Source organism: Clytia hemisphaerica, unplaced genomic scaffold (assembly GCF_902728285.1).
Source record: "Clytia hemisphaerica strain Z4C2 unplaced genomic scaffold, Clytia hemisphaerica genome assembly, whole genome shotgun sequence".
Taxonomy (NCBI): domain Eukaryota; kingdom Metazoa; phylum Cnidaria; class Hydrozoa; order Leptothecata; family Clytiidae; genus Clytia; species Clytia hemisphaerica.
This window is the reverse complement of record NW_027103590.1, coordinates 378,444-395,611: the sequence shown is the minus strand read 5'-3', so window position 1 is coordinate 395,611 and position 17,168 is coordinate 378,444. Positions and strand designations below refer to the sequence as shown.

Below are 17,168 nucleotides of genomic sequence, written 5' to 3'. Positions count from 1 at the left end.
TCACTGCTGCACGGATTTAGAAAACACATCCATGATGGAGAGTATTTTTTATTCCAAATTCCTTGTATGGAAATCATGACCCTCCATTGTATTTGATCACAAGTTAATAAGTTGTAAGTAACGACAACCTTAAACTACCCCTACCACTATTTATGTGAAAATTTTTTCAAATGGTAGCTTTGAGTTCTGGCTATGTCAGGAAATTGGAGAGAGGAACATCGTGCAGTGGAGCTTCAATAAAATATGGAAGTTACATACAGTTTTCGTTTCAATATCATTAATATCATCGCTCTATAAAATGACGTTTATTTCAAAAGAAATATCGATTTATGCAAATTTTTAAGAGTTTTTGAAGTTGAGTATTGCCTCCAAAATATGCCTGTCAAATTTGAAATAAATTTCTTCTCTAAGAATTTTACATTATTTTCCATGATATTTGCATGACGTAACCGTTGGAATTCCGTGATTAAACTTTTGCTGTCCTCACAACCAATTAGAGTTCGAGCGTCATATGTCAAAAATATAAAACGAAATACCAAAAATTCAAAATTGGTTTTCGAAATGAAAGAACTTGCTTGGACGAGTGATTTGCAATATTTTCAGTTAGACCTGAGCGGGCAATTCCAAAGCTTTTGTATTGCGTAAAGACCTGAACCAGACCATGTAAAAAAAAAGTCAAAAAAAACACAAAATGATAATCTAGTCATCCTTGCGACTAATCTCAATATTTGCTGGCCTGTGAACGTTTTTTATGAGAACAAACTATATAAGAACATTAGGCTTTGATGGTCAAAATATTAAGAACATGTTTAGAACATATTAAGGCTTTATTGACTCCAAAACAGATAATTTCTTTGGAAATTGCACAAAAAAACCTACTATTTGTGAAATCAAGAACATTTTAATTAAGAGCAATTAGTCTTCAAATTAAAACATTCGAGAACATCCTAAGACTTCAAAAATTCTGGACTTTCTTATAAGAATAACTAATAACGGGTAGGTTACTGAAAAAAGTAAGTAAGTAAGTGTATTCATTTGGTGGCTGTCGGCGGAGCCGGGAGTGAGGGAGTCTATCCCCTTTTCTATTTGAACTAGACCTGGGAGATCGAATACTGAGGGGGAGCGCCGCACTTACTCTCAGCTCCCAGTAACTTAGCGCCTGGATCAGATTACCCAATCTAAGCTACTCATCCGCTGAGTTGGTGGTGACCGGGGATCGAACCCACAACCCTTGATTCTAAGGCAAGAATACTCTACCGACTGAGCTACCCGGCCAAAAAAAAAGCCATTATATATAATGCATATAATTGGAGATTATAAGAATTCCTCAAAACAGATTTTATCTAGCATATTTTTAAAATGGAATATCGGAAATCGGGTTGATCATCACTGTTTCGTTTGTATGTTTTCGGTTATAGAAACTAGTGATTAAAACTTGGATGTCATTTAATCTCTTTAGGAACAACTGGGAGGTATTTATAGTAACAGTAAAATCTCTTTGCTAGAAAGAAGACGGTCGTTGGGATTTGAATTGATATCATACGTTTATCCTTTGCTTATTGTTTATTTTTTTAAAGCCTTTGGATATTCTTAACACGCTTAACTTTTCAAAAATGTTTTAGTGACACGAAGAAAGAGCATTGAGTAACGGTGTACAAGGTTGTGAGCTCGACCCGAGTTGGGTCATGCCCCATGCCTACTTAACGCTCAACAATTGAAGAGGCGAGGGTAATCCACAGAAAGGGGTGGCGCCCTCCCCTACCTTTGGGCAGAGACAGCTATAGAAAAAGGAACCTTCGGTTTGCCCTCGACCTTGGCCCGAAGCTCACTTTAAATGTTTTTAGATTTTGGGCCTTTTAGTCGCATGTTCTTATCTATTCTTTACGACTTTATCAATGGAATAAGCATCAGATAACTTCTGGTATGGTTCTAAAGCATATCGACACTAAGAAAATAACTTTTCTAGTTACACTGTTACACTTTTTTTATAAGAACACAAGGCTTTGATAGCTTCGATAGCCAAAATATTAATAACATTTTAATTCAAAACTCGAAAAAGTAAGAAAATCCAAACCCTGGAAAATCCAAAGGCTTCAGAAGTTTTGGATGTTCTTCTGAAGAAAGTGTAATTTCAAGCAGGAAAATGAAGTAAATCATGCTGTAAATAATGCTTAAGCTTTCAGCTATGTGGATTAGGATCAATACACGAACAATTAATTGTTTTGTTGTAATCACAGGAAAAAATCTTTAAATCCCAGGCCTGGGTCTTCCTTGGTCGTTCTTCGGTGTTGGGGTTTGCCCCGAAAAAGTGAAACAACTACAGGCCTAGTGGCGTCCAAAACCAGTGAGATGGTTTTGAAGTGCATTTTTGTCCATTGAATTTTTAATAAGGATGGAAAGAGAAGTAATTTTCAAGTTGGGGGTGAAAATGAAGGTTATTTTTCCCACCGGAAAGAAATTGCAACCCCACGGTAATCATGCCCCGTTTATTATAAATTTGGACATTTTTCCAGCCCCCCCCCCCCGGTTTATTCCGAGCATCCCGTTAGGAAAGCAAAAGTATGGATATCTTTTCGCACTCACTATCACATATCAAACAGTTATTATTATCCATATAGCGGTCATTAAGTAAGTTAAATCGGTGGGCGGTATTGAAAGGTTTTGTGACTCAAGTTGTCATACCCGCGCTGAGGAAACTAAAGCACCAGGCTTTAGAGGGCTAAAATATCATTAACGGCCCGGGTATAGGGCAATAACGTCATTTGCAGCCCGCTCGGAATTGGATTGAAGTCGTTGCATTGAAGCGAAGAGACTAAACTAACGTCAGAAAAAAAACACTTTTTGGTCATTTGCGGCCCGCTCGCAAGGTGCTAAAAATTTGTTGAAGACATTGCATCGAAGCGAAATAAATTGGTTGACGCTAGAAAAAAACGTTGTTTGAATGTCCGATATGGATAATAATGGTAATAGCGTTAAGTTTTCGTTCGTTGTTGTCATTAATTCTGCCCTTGCAATTTGATTATTAGCCCTCTAGTGCCATTTGCGCCCCCCGCTTCGCGTCGGGCCCAAAAGACACTATCGGGTGAATAATCAAACTACGCGGGCAGAAAATAACAACAACGACCTCAAATTGAACGCTATTGTTATATTAAAAACGTAATTTTGGCATAATTTTGAATATACAAAATATATACTTCTAAAGTATCTGAGCTAGTTATGGTAGAAGGCCTTGTACCAGTTCCCATGGATCAAACTCTGAGAGAGACTAGGAGTTTTCTGATTTTTTTTTATCCTACTGGCAGAATATTTCATTTTCAGATTACACCGGTCGTAGTTAATTGACGTCAATTGAAGATAATTGACGTCAGATATATTTTAACAACGAAACACTTTCATTGGAAATGAAAAAAAGAGTTCATTCAAAATAAAACATTATCATCGATAACACGCCAAAGAAAGAAAAAGCCAATATGCTCGTTCATAAATTTAAAAGTAAGAAACCAACAGCGTACAGCCAAAGCAAATTAAATCCATTCTTCAATCAAGATGAACTCGGTGAGCTTACACATACGCACGACACTTTGGAAGACGATCGTTACGTCGACGAGAAATATCGGGATTTTCATCGGCGCCGACAATCAGAGAAAGTCTTAAATGTTATTCGGTCGGTTCTCGGTGATAACAATGAATCTTTACATAAGCTGACGGCAGCACAAAATGTAAACGAGACCTCAAGGTCTGTCTTGAATTCAAGTAAAAAGGAATCACCAAATGTGCCAGATGAGGATTCCTTGACTGGATTTATAACACCTAAAAAGGAATCACCTCAGACAAATTCGGATACAGATTCTATTGCAACTCTTGCAGCTGGTTTTTCCAAGAAGGTTTCAACTAAGGAAGATGCACAACCATATGGAAAACAGTTTGAAGCAACTGGAACTACAAAAGGTGTGTAAACTTTTTATCCAACTGTACTAAAGATTGGATTTTATTTAATATCCACTATCCAATTTTGTGTAAAGAGCAGAGAGAGGGTTTCTTTTGGAGAACGAATTATAGATGCGCGTGAATCTTCGAAGTAACCTGATAGTAGGAAAAATTTCAATGCCAAGAAATCTAATGGCGCCATATCATGGGAAATAATATGCTCGCCTACACGATTTGCAGATTTCCGGATTTTGAGTAATTATCTGATTGATAAGTGCAGGAAAATTACTCTGAACAAAAATTCTAGTTTGAATGGTATTCACGTCGAAATTTCACTCGCTTAAAATTGTTTGTGCTGCAGTCAACGCTCTTCTAACTTTCCCCCAGTTTGATCTTAAAGTGAAGATAATGTTTTTTAAAAATAATAACATTTAAAATCTTTTCATAGCCGAGGTTTTGACGTAAAATTACGATACCGACCATATTTAGGATTCCAAAATACTGAGAATGCCTTTTGTAAGGTTTTTGAGATTTCAAAATAAAAAAGATCGATTTCCGCAATATCAAAAAATCATAGACCGACCATAGGTTATGCTTTAGAGAAAGCAAAACTGTGATGCTCGAACTACTTTTTGTTTTTAGATTCTACCATTGAATCTTCACCACAACTAAACGGCGACGAAAAAGACAATCTACAAAAAATACAGCAAGAAAACTTTAACTTAAAAAGTCACTTATGTCTCGTCTACGATTATCTCAAAACGATAGAAGAATCACGACCAAATATCGGAGAAAACCAACAAACCCAAGGATTGGGAACTAGAGCCGACTCCTTCTTACCAAAAACCTCATGTGGCAGCTGTGATAAATTACGTCAGCTAGTGACGTCATTAAAAATTGATTGTCTTCAAGAACGAACGGAGAAAGAAATGTTGAGATTCAAGATTCTTGAATTGAACAATTACTACAGAGGCACTTTAGAGAATTATGAGGCTTTGGCAAAGAAGGTTGAGGATATGGAGATGTCGTGTAACAAGAGACTTAACAAAGCGGAGGATAATATGCACCGTATACAATGTACTAAGAAGAAGTCCTTTTTCCGACGTAAAAAGTAAAGTTTACGGATAAAGAATACCGTTAATTTGTTGTATTATTCTTAAAATTTTTGATAATGAAAAAAAAAAAGCCACACAAAGTATAAATCTATTTTGTTATTTCATCTACCCTTAGCTCTCGCTAATTCGAACTTTGTTTATTCGAATCTCTCTAAAGTTCGTATAAAGATACTCTCCTAAAATGCTTTCTGTAATTCGAATCTCTCTGTATTTGAACTAATGAGATTCGTAATTCGAGTTCAAATTAGCGAGAGTCAAGTGTATTTACTAAAGGAACCTGTGATTGCGCATGACATACAATATATGGATGTTCTAAACGCTTTTATATGATACATTTGTGTACCGCTGCTTTAGTAGACAACGAACAACTGGGTAAGGATTTTCAGCCGATGTGTAAAAATTAAATGCGCTAGATGATTACTGATGAAAAATCCGTTACTTTTCTAATGACGAGTGTGGGTATTTTGAATTCTATCTGTTTACAGCTCAAAACTTCCTTTCGCAATCGCGAATGAATAGAATGATTTTGCGTAATTCTAACAGCTAGAAAGTCACCCAACACCGTCGACGTTTCTACTTGGATGTAACATTTTGGAATGCGAACAGTGCAGTGAAACATTTTCAAAGCCTAGAGAAGAGTGTTTTAAATTCCTGTCCTTTGGGCAGATAATTAAAAAATTAGGTCTGTAGGACAGGATGATAAAAATGATAAATGATAAATTGTTAAAATACTAATATACTGTAGATGGTATACACTTTTATAATACTTGTGTTTTTTTTTGGGTGAGAGTGAAGTATCTTTAGGAATATTCAGAATCTGAGGGTGAGATATTCTCAACACAGTCTTTTGACATTCTTAACATTTAGTCAATTCTCACCCTGATATTCTTATAAAAAAGCGTTTAATAAAACCTTATGAAATAAACAAAATGTTTTAAAAAGTAACTCCAGTTTTCTCTTCAATCCAATCCACAACTTGTGTAACCTTGCCATAGACTCCAGCTCTACCAGGTCTGGCACATCCAAAACCCCAAGATGTTATTCCCCAGAGAACCCATTTGTTTCCATCTTTGCATTGTAAGGGACCACCACTGTCTCCTTGACACGAGTCTACTCCACCATCACGATATCCGGCACAAAACATACTGTCACCAATTCGACTACCGTAATTTCCAAGACATTCTCGTTGAGGGTACACTCTAACACTTGCTTCTTGTAAGATCTACAATTGAAAGTGTAGTTAACGTTGATCATGTGATTTTCACAATTTTACCCCAATCCTACTATTCCGAAATTATACTTCACTAGTGGAAAAAATAACTTTATTCAAGGAATTAGCTTCTTATATTAGGGAAAGGTTAGAAAAGACGTAGAAACGATAGTATAATCTGATAGTTTGCTCGAATTTTTTGCGAAAATATAGCTCACTAAATCGTGCGTGAGATTGCTGAGTCAAGAAATTAAATCCACTCGGGAAATGTTAGAATCAGATTAGTATATGTAATCAATTGATAACGAGTGCAATACGAGAGAAAAATGTAAAACTTTCATTGTAATTTACTTTCCTGACGGGGAAAAAGTAGTGAAAAAATTGTACGATTAGCTCGTAATCACATAATAACTCGTACAACTCGAAAATTGCACCAGTGATTTTTTTGCTATTAATTTTCTGAGTCCGAAAGGTCGAGGAAAATTTGAAACAGAAAAAATCACGAGTGATTAGCCTCAATGCCTAATTGCTCTCTACAGGATGCAATTAAAAATTAATTGCTCTCTTTGAAGGCGCGCCAAAGAAGAAAAAATAACTATTCGTGCGATTATGGGCGTAAAATATAATGTATTCTTTTTGCTGAATACTTACGTTTTAACGGGACATTACAGTAGTAAAATGTAAACATTGCGCGAACCACGTGTCATGAAAGAGAACAATTATAATCACGTGTCCAAAACAAACTTGCAAAACAATTGAACAATCAAAATTAGCCCTATTTGCTTTGATTTTTTATTTTGACATGTGACATTTGTTTTGATTTTGTATCCGCTGCATACAGTTTGTTTACAAATTTCGCAAGTACTGTTATGTCCCTTTAAGGGCCATTTAATGGAGGTGATAAAATCGCGATGCAATCTTTTCATGAGCAGTATCAGAATCATAAAAGAGCGAACTAAGTAACTGGGTTCGAGTTTGATAATTTTTTTTTAAAGTGATGGCGTGCCGTTATGGAAATGTGCATCAGGAGGTGTCAATATGCATATACCACGTATGAGAGATATTCAACCCAAAACAACTTACTTTGGCGCCTCTGCCACTTTCTGACGTTGTTCCCCATCCTGTGATGTCACATATTTGATTATCAAAATCAGTCCCGCTACGCTTCTTTGGAATACAAATAGTGCGAACGTTATCTGTTATTTGAGCTTCTGTTTCCAGTTCCAAAAGTGCAAAGTCAAAACTATTGGTTCCTGGTGCGAGTCGATACATTTCATGGTTGATTATTCGTTTTACTTTTGGCGTTTGTTCTCCAGCGTCGACTTTTCCACGCTCGTGTTCGCCTAGAAAGACAAGACAAAAAGTTTCAAATAGATCCAGGAAATTGAGTAAGTAAGTTGCGGTTAGCCATCGGAGGTGATTCGAGCCAAGTCCATTGCAGTCCGTCATCTAATCCTTCACGCTACCATGTACTATGACGCAACCAATGGGCAACAAAATTCACTATGATGACTCCCAGACACAGTACTAAAGTCTATTCACGGTAAGTGTGCACTCTTTTTTCATTTACCTATAAATTTTGAAGGAATTCTTCAATCTTTATGAATTTGGTATCATTGGAAAGATATTAGTAAGTGGAACAATTTGGAATAAAAAAATCGATAAAAAAATTCTAAAACTGAAGATGAAAATGAAGAAGAAAAAATTGAAGATCTTGTAGAAAAGTGCTACAACTATCATTTTCACTGAAGTGAATCCTTGATCATCGAACATCATCACTGTCAAAAAATTTCTCAAAAATAATCATTCAGTCAAAAGATATCAAACAAAGTTATAAGTTGATTGACGTCTAAAAACGCTGTTTTCTCCTGTTTTCTGCTGCTTTTTGGGGTCAATTACTTATAAACTTTGTATCATAACTTTATCTTGAATAAGTATTTTAGTGAAATTTCTTCACAGTGATGACCTCCTAAGATTAAAAAATCTCTCCAATGAAAATGAAAGTTATAGCACTTCTCTACAAGATCTTCATTTTTTTCTTCTTCATTTTCATCTTCTTTTTTAGAATATTTTTAAAGACTTTTTTATTTCAAATTGTTCCACTCACAAATATCTCTCCAACGATACCAAATCTAAAAAGATTTAAGAATTCCGACAAAAGTTATAGGTAAAAGAAAAAAGAGTGCACACTTATCGTGAATAGACTTTAGGGTAGTATGGCGATCGACTCTCCTTTTTCACTGATATTTCAGCCTCTCAAATTGGTAGAACGAACGATACATCCGGTAAAAACATATAAAGAGAATGTAATAACTGGTATAACTTACCCAGATAAAGTTTACTAACAAAAGCACCGTCTCCTACTGTACAGTGGGCGGCCGTTAACACCCATTTCTTGTGGATCAAAACACCTCCACAAGAAAAGGCTCTGGTTCCTTTTCTAATTATATAAAATACCTGAAGAAGTACAAAGAAGCAGAAAGTTTAAAATTTCCCATCTCTTTGATAAGATTTTCCAAGACGAAAGAGTCTCAACCTTATCTTGGTGCGACCAAAAATGGGGTTGCAAATTGAAGTTATTAAAGATTTTGACTGCACTAAGAAAAAGGTTTGTTGAAACGTTTGGCGAGCAAAGGGATTGCGAAATATATAGGGTAAGTTTTATACTTCTTGGCTAAATCACTCATGTTTGTCGCGAGATAAAAATGGGAATGGGTGCCGCCAAGCTACTTTTTGTGAATACACTATGGCCAATATTTCCATTTAAAAAAGTTGATTACTGCCTCAGTATGGCATGGCATGGAAAATGTTTTACACAGGTGTATTCCTTAATACGCCTAAAGTGTGAGAAAGCTGGGTTAGAGCCGCCAGGAGAGATTAATGTCAAAATTCCTTTTTTAATGAAAAGTCAATGTAATGACTCCTGACATTTGACGTCAATCCTTCTATAGTGGGGCGGATTTATCACATATAAAAGGGACGATACTTCAAACTGTGATAGAGCTCTGAAATTTTGCAATGAGGTTCCTCATGAATATAAGGAAATTAAAAATTGAGAGAGACACTCTTGAAAATGATGTTTCTGTTGACGTCATCACTTTTTACTAGCGAAATTCTAACCCAGTCTTTTCACGTTTTAAGAGTTTATAGGTGTATGTATGGGGTAGAGAAAAAGGTTTTCAGGTTGTCACTGTGACGGGTCTCATGCTATAGTTTTAATGCAGAATCTCTATAACTCGAACACGCACGGGGAACACAAATTCATTCGAGTTAAGGGAATTTTGAAATATGGAGTATAGGTTTATCTATAAGGCATTATTAACTGAATGGACCAAAAAACTTGTTCGGGTTAAGGAGACATTCGAGTATTAGAGGTTCGAGTTATAGAGAGTCCACTTTTATAAATTTATTTGGAAAACAATGTTTCGAACCTGCCATGGCCATTCTCCCGGCAGAGCATTCTGACCACCAACGATTCTGCTTTGTCCAACTTTGCTGACACCACATTCCGAATCTGCTGGTACTAAAGATGATATGATTTGTATTGTTGTAAAAGTCAAGCATTCTTCAAGACAAGTATTAGTACATTTGATTAAATTGTGATTAAAGTCCCAAACAAGTATCTTGAAACGGAAGGATTCTAAACATTTTTGCAAGAAAAAATCCGTTCCCCAGACCCCAAAATTTTCAAGAACTCAACGCTGACAGAGGGCTTTGGGACCATTGTCTCAGAAATTGGGAGATTATCTAAAAATTGAACAGGACAGGGAACATGGGCACAAAACATTCCATTGTATGTTATTTAAAAAAAAATCTATGTCCCCGTAAAGTCTTATTACCTTGCTTTGGGTAAGGACTTTGGAAGTTGAAATATCCCAAGACAACTTTAGATGGATTGTACCATTTATCTGAAGCAAACAATTGAACATTGTCGAATTCCTGAGGTTGGGTATTGACTGTGGAGGCAATTTTTGTCGTATTGAGGTAAATTGAATACAGGTATGAGCCATCTGATTGCTCAACTTGCTGAATTGTCACATTGGTGAATTGGCCCATAGGAATATTTCTATTGACAGCGTAATTTCCTTTACCACTCACAGCGTTGGTAATATGAAGACGAGTGGAACTTGAGGCCATAAATATAGCAGGGATACGTTGACCAACTTGACAACAGTTTCCTGAAGAAAAAGGATACATATTTCAAAGCTGACTTGACATAGCGAAGCTGTTTGAGTTCACTAGGTTTAGAAGAAAGTTTATGTAGATCAAGGTGTGTAGAATAAGAATGATTGGAAAGCTGGAAGAAGGAGAACTACTTTACTAGTGTGATTTCCAACGATCGAAGAAAGGTGGAAATCGAGCTTCTCCGCGTTTTTCGTACGAAAGCTACCATATTGCGCAGATTGGAACAAACTGCGCATGCGCAATATGCTTTAAAGAAGCTGCTTGTCAGCTTGAGAACCTCTTATCTATCTAGCGTAGTAAAAAAGCACCCCTGGTCTTTCCAAAACATACCTTCTTTATCATAAGCATGAACGATGTTTGACCATCCTGCGATTGTTCCTGTTGGTTTCATTTCGAAAGTGAACGAATATGATTTGTGGATCTTTCCAATATTCTTGTAAAGCCTGTCCCATACAACTGGAACAACTAAAGAATCAGAAAAAAAGTCGCGTTTTAAAAGTGTAGTTATTGAATGGGATTCAAACCCAATTCAAATCAATAACTACATTTCCACATGACTTGTGGAAATCAAATTTCATCAGGCTATAAATCTCATATAGTTGCCAATAAATAAAATATGCAAGAATTTTTAGAAAACCCTAAAGGCCCCAAACAATCTTTTAGAAAACTTTAAATGTTTCAAAAAAAGCCTAGAATTTAAAATCAAATTCTTGGTGAGAAAATTCTTTGAATCTCCCGTAAACTTGATTCCCATTCTCTTACCAAGAGTCATTTGCAACACTTTTTGACTTTACTGATGGACGTCATATACAATCGTGAGCACCATTATCAGAATAATAAAAAAGTGAATTAAAGAGACTGGAAATTGATATTAGATAAAATGAGTGTCACTGGGCGTCCTCGAGTGATTCATACATTGAAGCTTACCCAGTAAATAGGTTTCACAAGTTTCAGGGCAATGTTTTGAAACGTCAAACTGAACATCACCACATCCAAGCATTATACCACACTTGTCTTTCAAATCTATGCATCGTCCTTTACAAATTTCTTCTGCTAGTTCATTGTTGTCTTTTGTTGGGTCTTAGATTCAAGAAATATTAAGATTACTTTAGGCGTACGAGCTTTCGCGAGCAGATACTTTCGCGAGATAAAAAATGGCGAAATTCATGACCAGTAGCGTGGTGGGTTGACTAAAAGTCGGGCAATATAAGAAGATTTTTATTTTTGGTGCCCCCCTATAAAAAGTAAATATTGTTGTAAAAATTACGCGAGCGAAGCGATCACGAAAATTTTGGGGTATTTATTTTTTTGGCCAAAAACGGCTATTTCTAAGGTCTAAAAGAGCAATGGGGCGCCGAAATTAGTAATCAGAGGCATCTTTTTGCGCCCTTTGTATTTCGACGCCACCTAAAAAAATCGGCCCCTGTGGGGGGAGGCAAATTCCCCAGGTGCAAAATAAAGAAACGATCGAGGCGTTCTTAATCTAGACGACAAAGTAACGTGAGCTTACCGTATTTTGAGAAAGGACTTTGGAAGTTGAAATATCTCAAGACAACTTTAGATGGATTGTACCATTTATCTGAAGCAAACAATTGAACATTGTCGAATTCCTGAGGTTGGGTATTGACTGTGGAGGCAATTTTTGTCTTATTGAGGTAAATTGAATACAGGTATGAGCCACCTGATTGCTCAACTTGCTGAATTGTCACATTGGTGAATTGTCCCATAGGAATATTTCTATTGACACCGTAGTTTCCGTTACCACTCACAGCGTTGGCAATGCGAAGACGAGTGGAATTTGAGGACATAAATATAGCAGGGATACGTTGACCGACTCCACAACAGTTTCCTGAAGAAAAAGAATATATATTTCAAAGCTGACTCGACATTGGCGTCAGATTTCATCAGGCGTCAGAAATTCATTTTTGAAATTACGAAACAAATGATGATAACACGAAGCTATGATAGGGAATTATTTCATGCTCTATTCGCACGTATCAATCATGTCTTTTAGTAATGATTCTGAAAAATCGGCAATTTTTTAACCTTATATTTTGGATTAAAAGTCTTGTCTGGAATTTTTAGGTCATAAATGGTTTTGCCAGGCTCAATGCATGAGCCTCCTCTCAAAAACATTTAAAATCCTAACTACTTTTGAACCAATCACATGCAGCTGCGTTCCACGAAAGTTGTCTCAAATATTCATTCAAATTTAAGAAAACTTTCGACATTAGTGAAATACACGCTTCTTCTTTATAGGAATGGTGTAAATTCATTTCATCATGGATATTCTTAATTCTTTTTGGGAAAGTCATCATTCCTACAGTATTCTTAGGTTAGGATCCTAATTCAAACTAGATTTAACATTTAGTACATGCCTCTCAAGCATAAATGGCATTTTTGTGAAAGGAGTGTGCCTTACTTGGGGTTAATTGATAATTTATAACTGAAAATGCTCTAAAAGTGACATTCTTAGCTTGAGTAGCAAAATTCTATGACGGTGATATTCTTTAGCATTATTCAAATTTTTTGGCCATTTTCATCATGAATATTTTTAAAAAATGTATTCTTATAAAAAAGTGTGTAAATAAGAAATCTAGAATATTAAAGCAGAGTCTTCAAGATACATAGACATCTGCAAGACGCGGTCTGTTTGTAGTTATAAAACATACCTTCTCTATCATAAGCATGAACGATGTTTGACCATCCTGCGATTGTTCCTGTTGGTTTGATTTCGAAAGTGAACGAATATGATTTGTGGATCTTTCCAATATTCTTATAAAGTCTGTCCCATACAGCTGGAACAACTAAAGAATCGGAAAAAAAGTTGAGTTTTAAAAGTGTAGTTATTGAATTGGATTCAAACCCTATTCAAATCAATAACTGTGCACATGACTTGTGGAAATCAAATTTCATCAGGCTATAAATCTCATATAGTTGCCAATAAATAAAATATGCAAGAATTTTTAGAAAACCAAAAAGGCCCCAAACAATCTTTTAGAAAACTTTAAATGTTTCAAAAAAAGCATAGAATTTAAAATCAAATTCTTGGTGAGAAAATTCTTTGAATCTCCCGTAAACTTGATTCCCATTCTCTTACCAAGAGCCATTTGCAACACTTTTTGACTTTACTGATGGACGTCATATACAATCGTGAGCACCATTATCAGAATAATAAAAAAGTGAATTAAAGAGACTGGAAATTGATATTAATTAAAATGAGTGTCACTGGGCGTCCTCGAGTGATTCATACATTGAAGCTTACCCAGTAAATAGGTTTCACAAGTTTCAGGGCAATGTTTTGAAACGTCAAACTGAACATCACCACATCCAAGCATTATACCACACTTGTCTTTCAAATCTATACATCGTCCTTTACAAATTTCTTCTGCTAGTTCATTGTTGTCTTTTGTTGGGTCTTAGATTCAAGAAATATTAAGATTACTTTAGGCGTACGAGCTGTCGCGAGCAGATAATTTCGCGAGATCAAATTATGGCAAAATTCATGACCAGTAGCGTGGTGGGTCGACTAAAATTCGGGCAAACTGGGAAGGCAATATAAGAAGATTTTTATTTTTGGCGCCCCCTATAAAAAGTAAATATTGTTGTAAGACTTACGCGAGCTAAGCGAAGACGAAAATTTTGGGGTATTTAATTTTTGGCCAAAAACGGCCATTTCTAAGGTCTAAAAGAGCAATGGGGCGCCGAAATTAGTAATCAGAGGCATCCTTTTGCGCCCTTTGTATTTGACGCCACCCAAAAAAAATCAGCCCCTGTGGGGGGAGGTAAATTTCCAGGTGCAAAATAACAAAATGATCGAGGCGTTCTTAATCTAGACGACAAAGTAACGTGAGCTTACCGTATTTTGAGAAAGGACTTTGGAAGTTGAAATATCTCAAGACAACTTTAGATGGATTGTACCATTTATCTGAAGCAAACAATTGAACATTGTCGAATTCCTGAGGTTGGGTATTGACTGTGGAGGCAATTTTTGTCGTATTGAGGTAAATTGAATACAGGTATGAGCCACCTGATTGCTCAACTTGCTGAATTGTCACATTGGTGAATTGTCCCATAGGAATATTTCTATTGACACCATAGTTTCCGTTAATACTCACAGCGTTGGCAATGCGAAGACGAGTGGAATTTGAGGACATAAATATAGCAGGGATACGTTGACCGACTCCACAACAGTTTCCTGAAGAAAAAGAATACATATTTCAAAGCTGACTCGCCATTGGCGTCGGATTTCATCAGGCGTCAGAAATTCGTTTTTAAAATTAAGAACAAATGATGATAACACAAAGCTATGATAGGGAATTATTTCATGCTCTATTCGCACGTATCAATCATGTCTTTTAGTAATGATTCTGAAAAATTGGCAATTTTTTACTCTTATATTTTGGGATTAAAAGTCTTATCTGGAACTTTCAGGTCATAAATGGTTTTGCTAGGCTCAATGCATGAGCCTCCTCTCAAAAACATTTAAAATCCTAACTACTTTTGAACCAATCACATGCAGCTGCGTTCCACGAAAGTTGTCGCAAATATTCATTCAAATTTAAGAAAACTTTCGAGATTAGTGAAATACAAGCTTTTTCTTTATAAGAATGGTGTAAATTCATTTAATCATGGATATTCTTAATTTTTTTATGGAAAATCATCATTCCTACAGTATTCTTAGGTTAGGATCCTAATTCAAACTAGATTTAACATTTAGTACATGCCTCTCAAGCATAAAATGGCATTTTTGTGAAAGGAGTGTGCATTACTTTAGGGTAATTGATAATTTATAACTGAAAATGCTCTAAAAGTGACATTCTTAGCTTGATTAACAAAATTCTATGACGGTGATATTCTTTAGCATTATTCAAATTTTTAGGCCATTTTCATCATGAACATTTTTATAAAATGTATTCTAATAAAAAAAGTGTGTAAATAAGAAATCTAGAATATTAAAGCAGAGTCTTCAAGATACATAGACATCTGCAAGACGCGGTCTGTTTGTAGTTATAAGACATACCTTCTTTATCATAAGCATGAACGATGTTTGACCATCCTGCGATTGTTCCTGTTGGTTTCATTTCGAAAGTGAACGAATATGATTTGTGGATCTTTCCAATATTCTTGTAAAGTCTGTTCCTCACAACCGGACCAACTGGAACTAAATCAAAAAAAAAGATTGAGTTTAAGATAGAGCGATGATTTGGATTGAGAAAACGTTTTTCAAAAATATCTATTACACCCCAGTGTCAGACTCGTTGGAGCTCCCACCTGCTAGAAAAACTTGCCCAAAGTTCGTCCCCGATAAAAAGAATACAATGAAATGTATCATCTCAACCGGGAAAGTTCTTTACGATGAAATTGTATTTGAAAAATTATACTCCAAAACCATTCTCACCACAGAAACTTTTTGTATATTTTTTAAAAGTCTCCTCAACGGCTAATATGGCGCCACTCGTTACGAATTCTTAAGGGACCGAGAATTTTGTTCGAATTACATGAGTTTCGAATTAAATGAGTTTTCATATTTTTGACCTGATTTGATGAAAAAAGACTTTCCCAGGTTTACTTTTGAACAATTTTTGTATTTTCGAGCTAGAATAGTGAAATACTAGTACAAATAATCTTGACACGGTCATGTTTTTAAATTTAAAAGTCAATTCATAATTTTTCAAAAAAGTAATTCGATTGTCGATTGTTTCATTTTCTGCTCTCGTTTCTTGGAATTCTCCTCCAAAATTCGAATTACGTGATTAAAATCTTCTGATTGGACCTGAAAATTTGTTCGATTTAAATAATTTTTCGAATTACATGGGTTCGAATTAAAGAAGTTTTCTTGTAAGGTTTTCAAGGTAAATTCTGAGGGGACCACAGAATCTGTTCGAATTAAGTGAGTTCGAATTAAAGGAGTTCGAATAACATGAGTCCAACTGAAGTCTGCGACCACAGTCGAAGGCTTCTCTTTCTTTCGATAGCTATCAACCCAAAGGAAGGGAGGGCACCACTCTCTTACACTGGAATTGTCAACTTTAATACCCTAGGCCAGTTTCTTTATCTTATTTTAAGTACTGTGATATCACCAAATATTTGTAACAAATGAGTAGATTACCTTGTCCATAAGAAGCGATACATAAATTGAACAGTAGAAGTACTTGTATCTCCCTCATCTTTCAAATAATCGCTTTCCTGAGTATCTTCTTTAAAAAGTCAGCTCTCAGCTGCTATATAAGTTTCCAGGGAAGGAGCTAAGATTTTAAAGGCTTTGAAAACAAATATCACATTGTCCCATTATACACCGTTGTTAAAAGCCATTGGAAGTACTAGCTACGGACAATAAACCCTTTTATTCTCCGTGTTGTTTTATAAACAACTATCGCTTTGTGCCCATTTACGTTCTAAAAGAATTCAAACCTTATCAAAATACCATTGCAAAATATATTTTTATCGATTGATGAAAACTCGATCAAATGATAAAAATGTTTTTCATTGGCTTCCACCTGATAGTATCGCTCTTAAACAATATCTTCCCACACACCTAATTAGGGAAGCGTAGGACATCTGTCTGCTTGCTTTATTTTAATTAATCGCGAAATGATGAGATGCCTTCATTTTCACTTTTATGTAAGGAAGGGCTGATTGAAGAATGCATTAGCTCAGCTCGTTTAATTAGGAAAAAAATATTCCCAATTCAAGATCATATATGATTCAATAAACAAATCTTCTGTGTC

General features: G+C 35.7%; 2 protein-coding genes across 2 annotated transcripts; one reads left to right on the top strand and one right to left on the bottom strand.

The window, feature by feature from the left end:
* Positions 1-3,431: 3,431 nt before the first annotated feature.
* On the top strand, positions 3,432-5,103 carry LOC136801523 (uncharacterized). The gene is made up of 2 exons (XM_067058160.1): positions 3,432-3,948; positions 4,570-5,103. The coding sequence occupies exons 1-2, from the start codon at positions 3,471-3,473 to the stop codon at positions 5,040-5,042; spliced, it is 951 nt and encodes a 316-aa protein (XP_066914261.1). The 5' UTR covers positions 3,432-3,470; the 3' UTR covers positions 5,043-5,103.
* Positions 5,104-5,633: 530 nt separating this feature from the next.
* Positions 5,634-16,853, bottom strand: LOC136801522 (uncharacterized). The gene is made up of 13 exons (XM_067058159.1): positions 16,550-16,853; positions 15,461-15,601; positions 14,297-14,635; positions 13,703-13,855; positions 13,110-13,244; positions 11,948-12,286; positions 11,365-11,517; positions 10,768-10,902; positions 10,092-10,430; positions 9,684-9,775; positions 8,580-8,709; positions 7,336-7,595; positions 5,634-6,264 (listed from the first exon to the last, which is right to left on the bottom strand). Exons 1-13 carry the CDS (start codon positions 16,605-16,607, stop codon positions 5,977-5,979), a joined length of 2,562 nt encoding a protein of 853 aa, XP_066914260.1. The 5' UTR covers positions 16,608-16,853; the 3' UTR covers positions 5,634-5,976.
* Positions 16,854-17,168: the final 315 nt, after the last annotated feature.

Coding starts and splice junctions, on each gene's coding strand:
- LOC136801523 (XM_067058160.1), top strand. CDS start 3,471: ATGCTCGTTCATAAATTTAAAAGTAAGAAACCAACAGCGTACAGCCAA. Junction 3,949..4,569: donor AGCAACTGGAACTACAAAAG/GTGTGTAAACTT, acceptor TTTTGTTTTTAG/ATTCTACCATTGAATCTTCA.
- LOC136801522 (XM_067058159.1), bottom strand. CDS start 16,607: ATGAGGGAGATACAAGTACTTCTACTGTTCAATTTATGTATCGCTTCT. Junction 11,518..11,947: donor AAGTCCTTTCTCAAAATACG/GTAAGCTCACGT, acceptor CTTGAATCTAAG/ACCCAACAAAAGACAACAAT. Junction 7,596..8,579: donor TGTTAGTAAACTTTATCTGG/GTAAGTTATACC, acceptor TTGTCTTTCTAG/GCGAACACGAGCGTGGAAAA.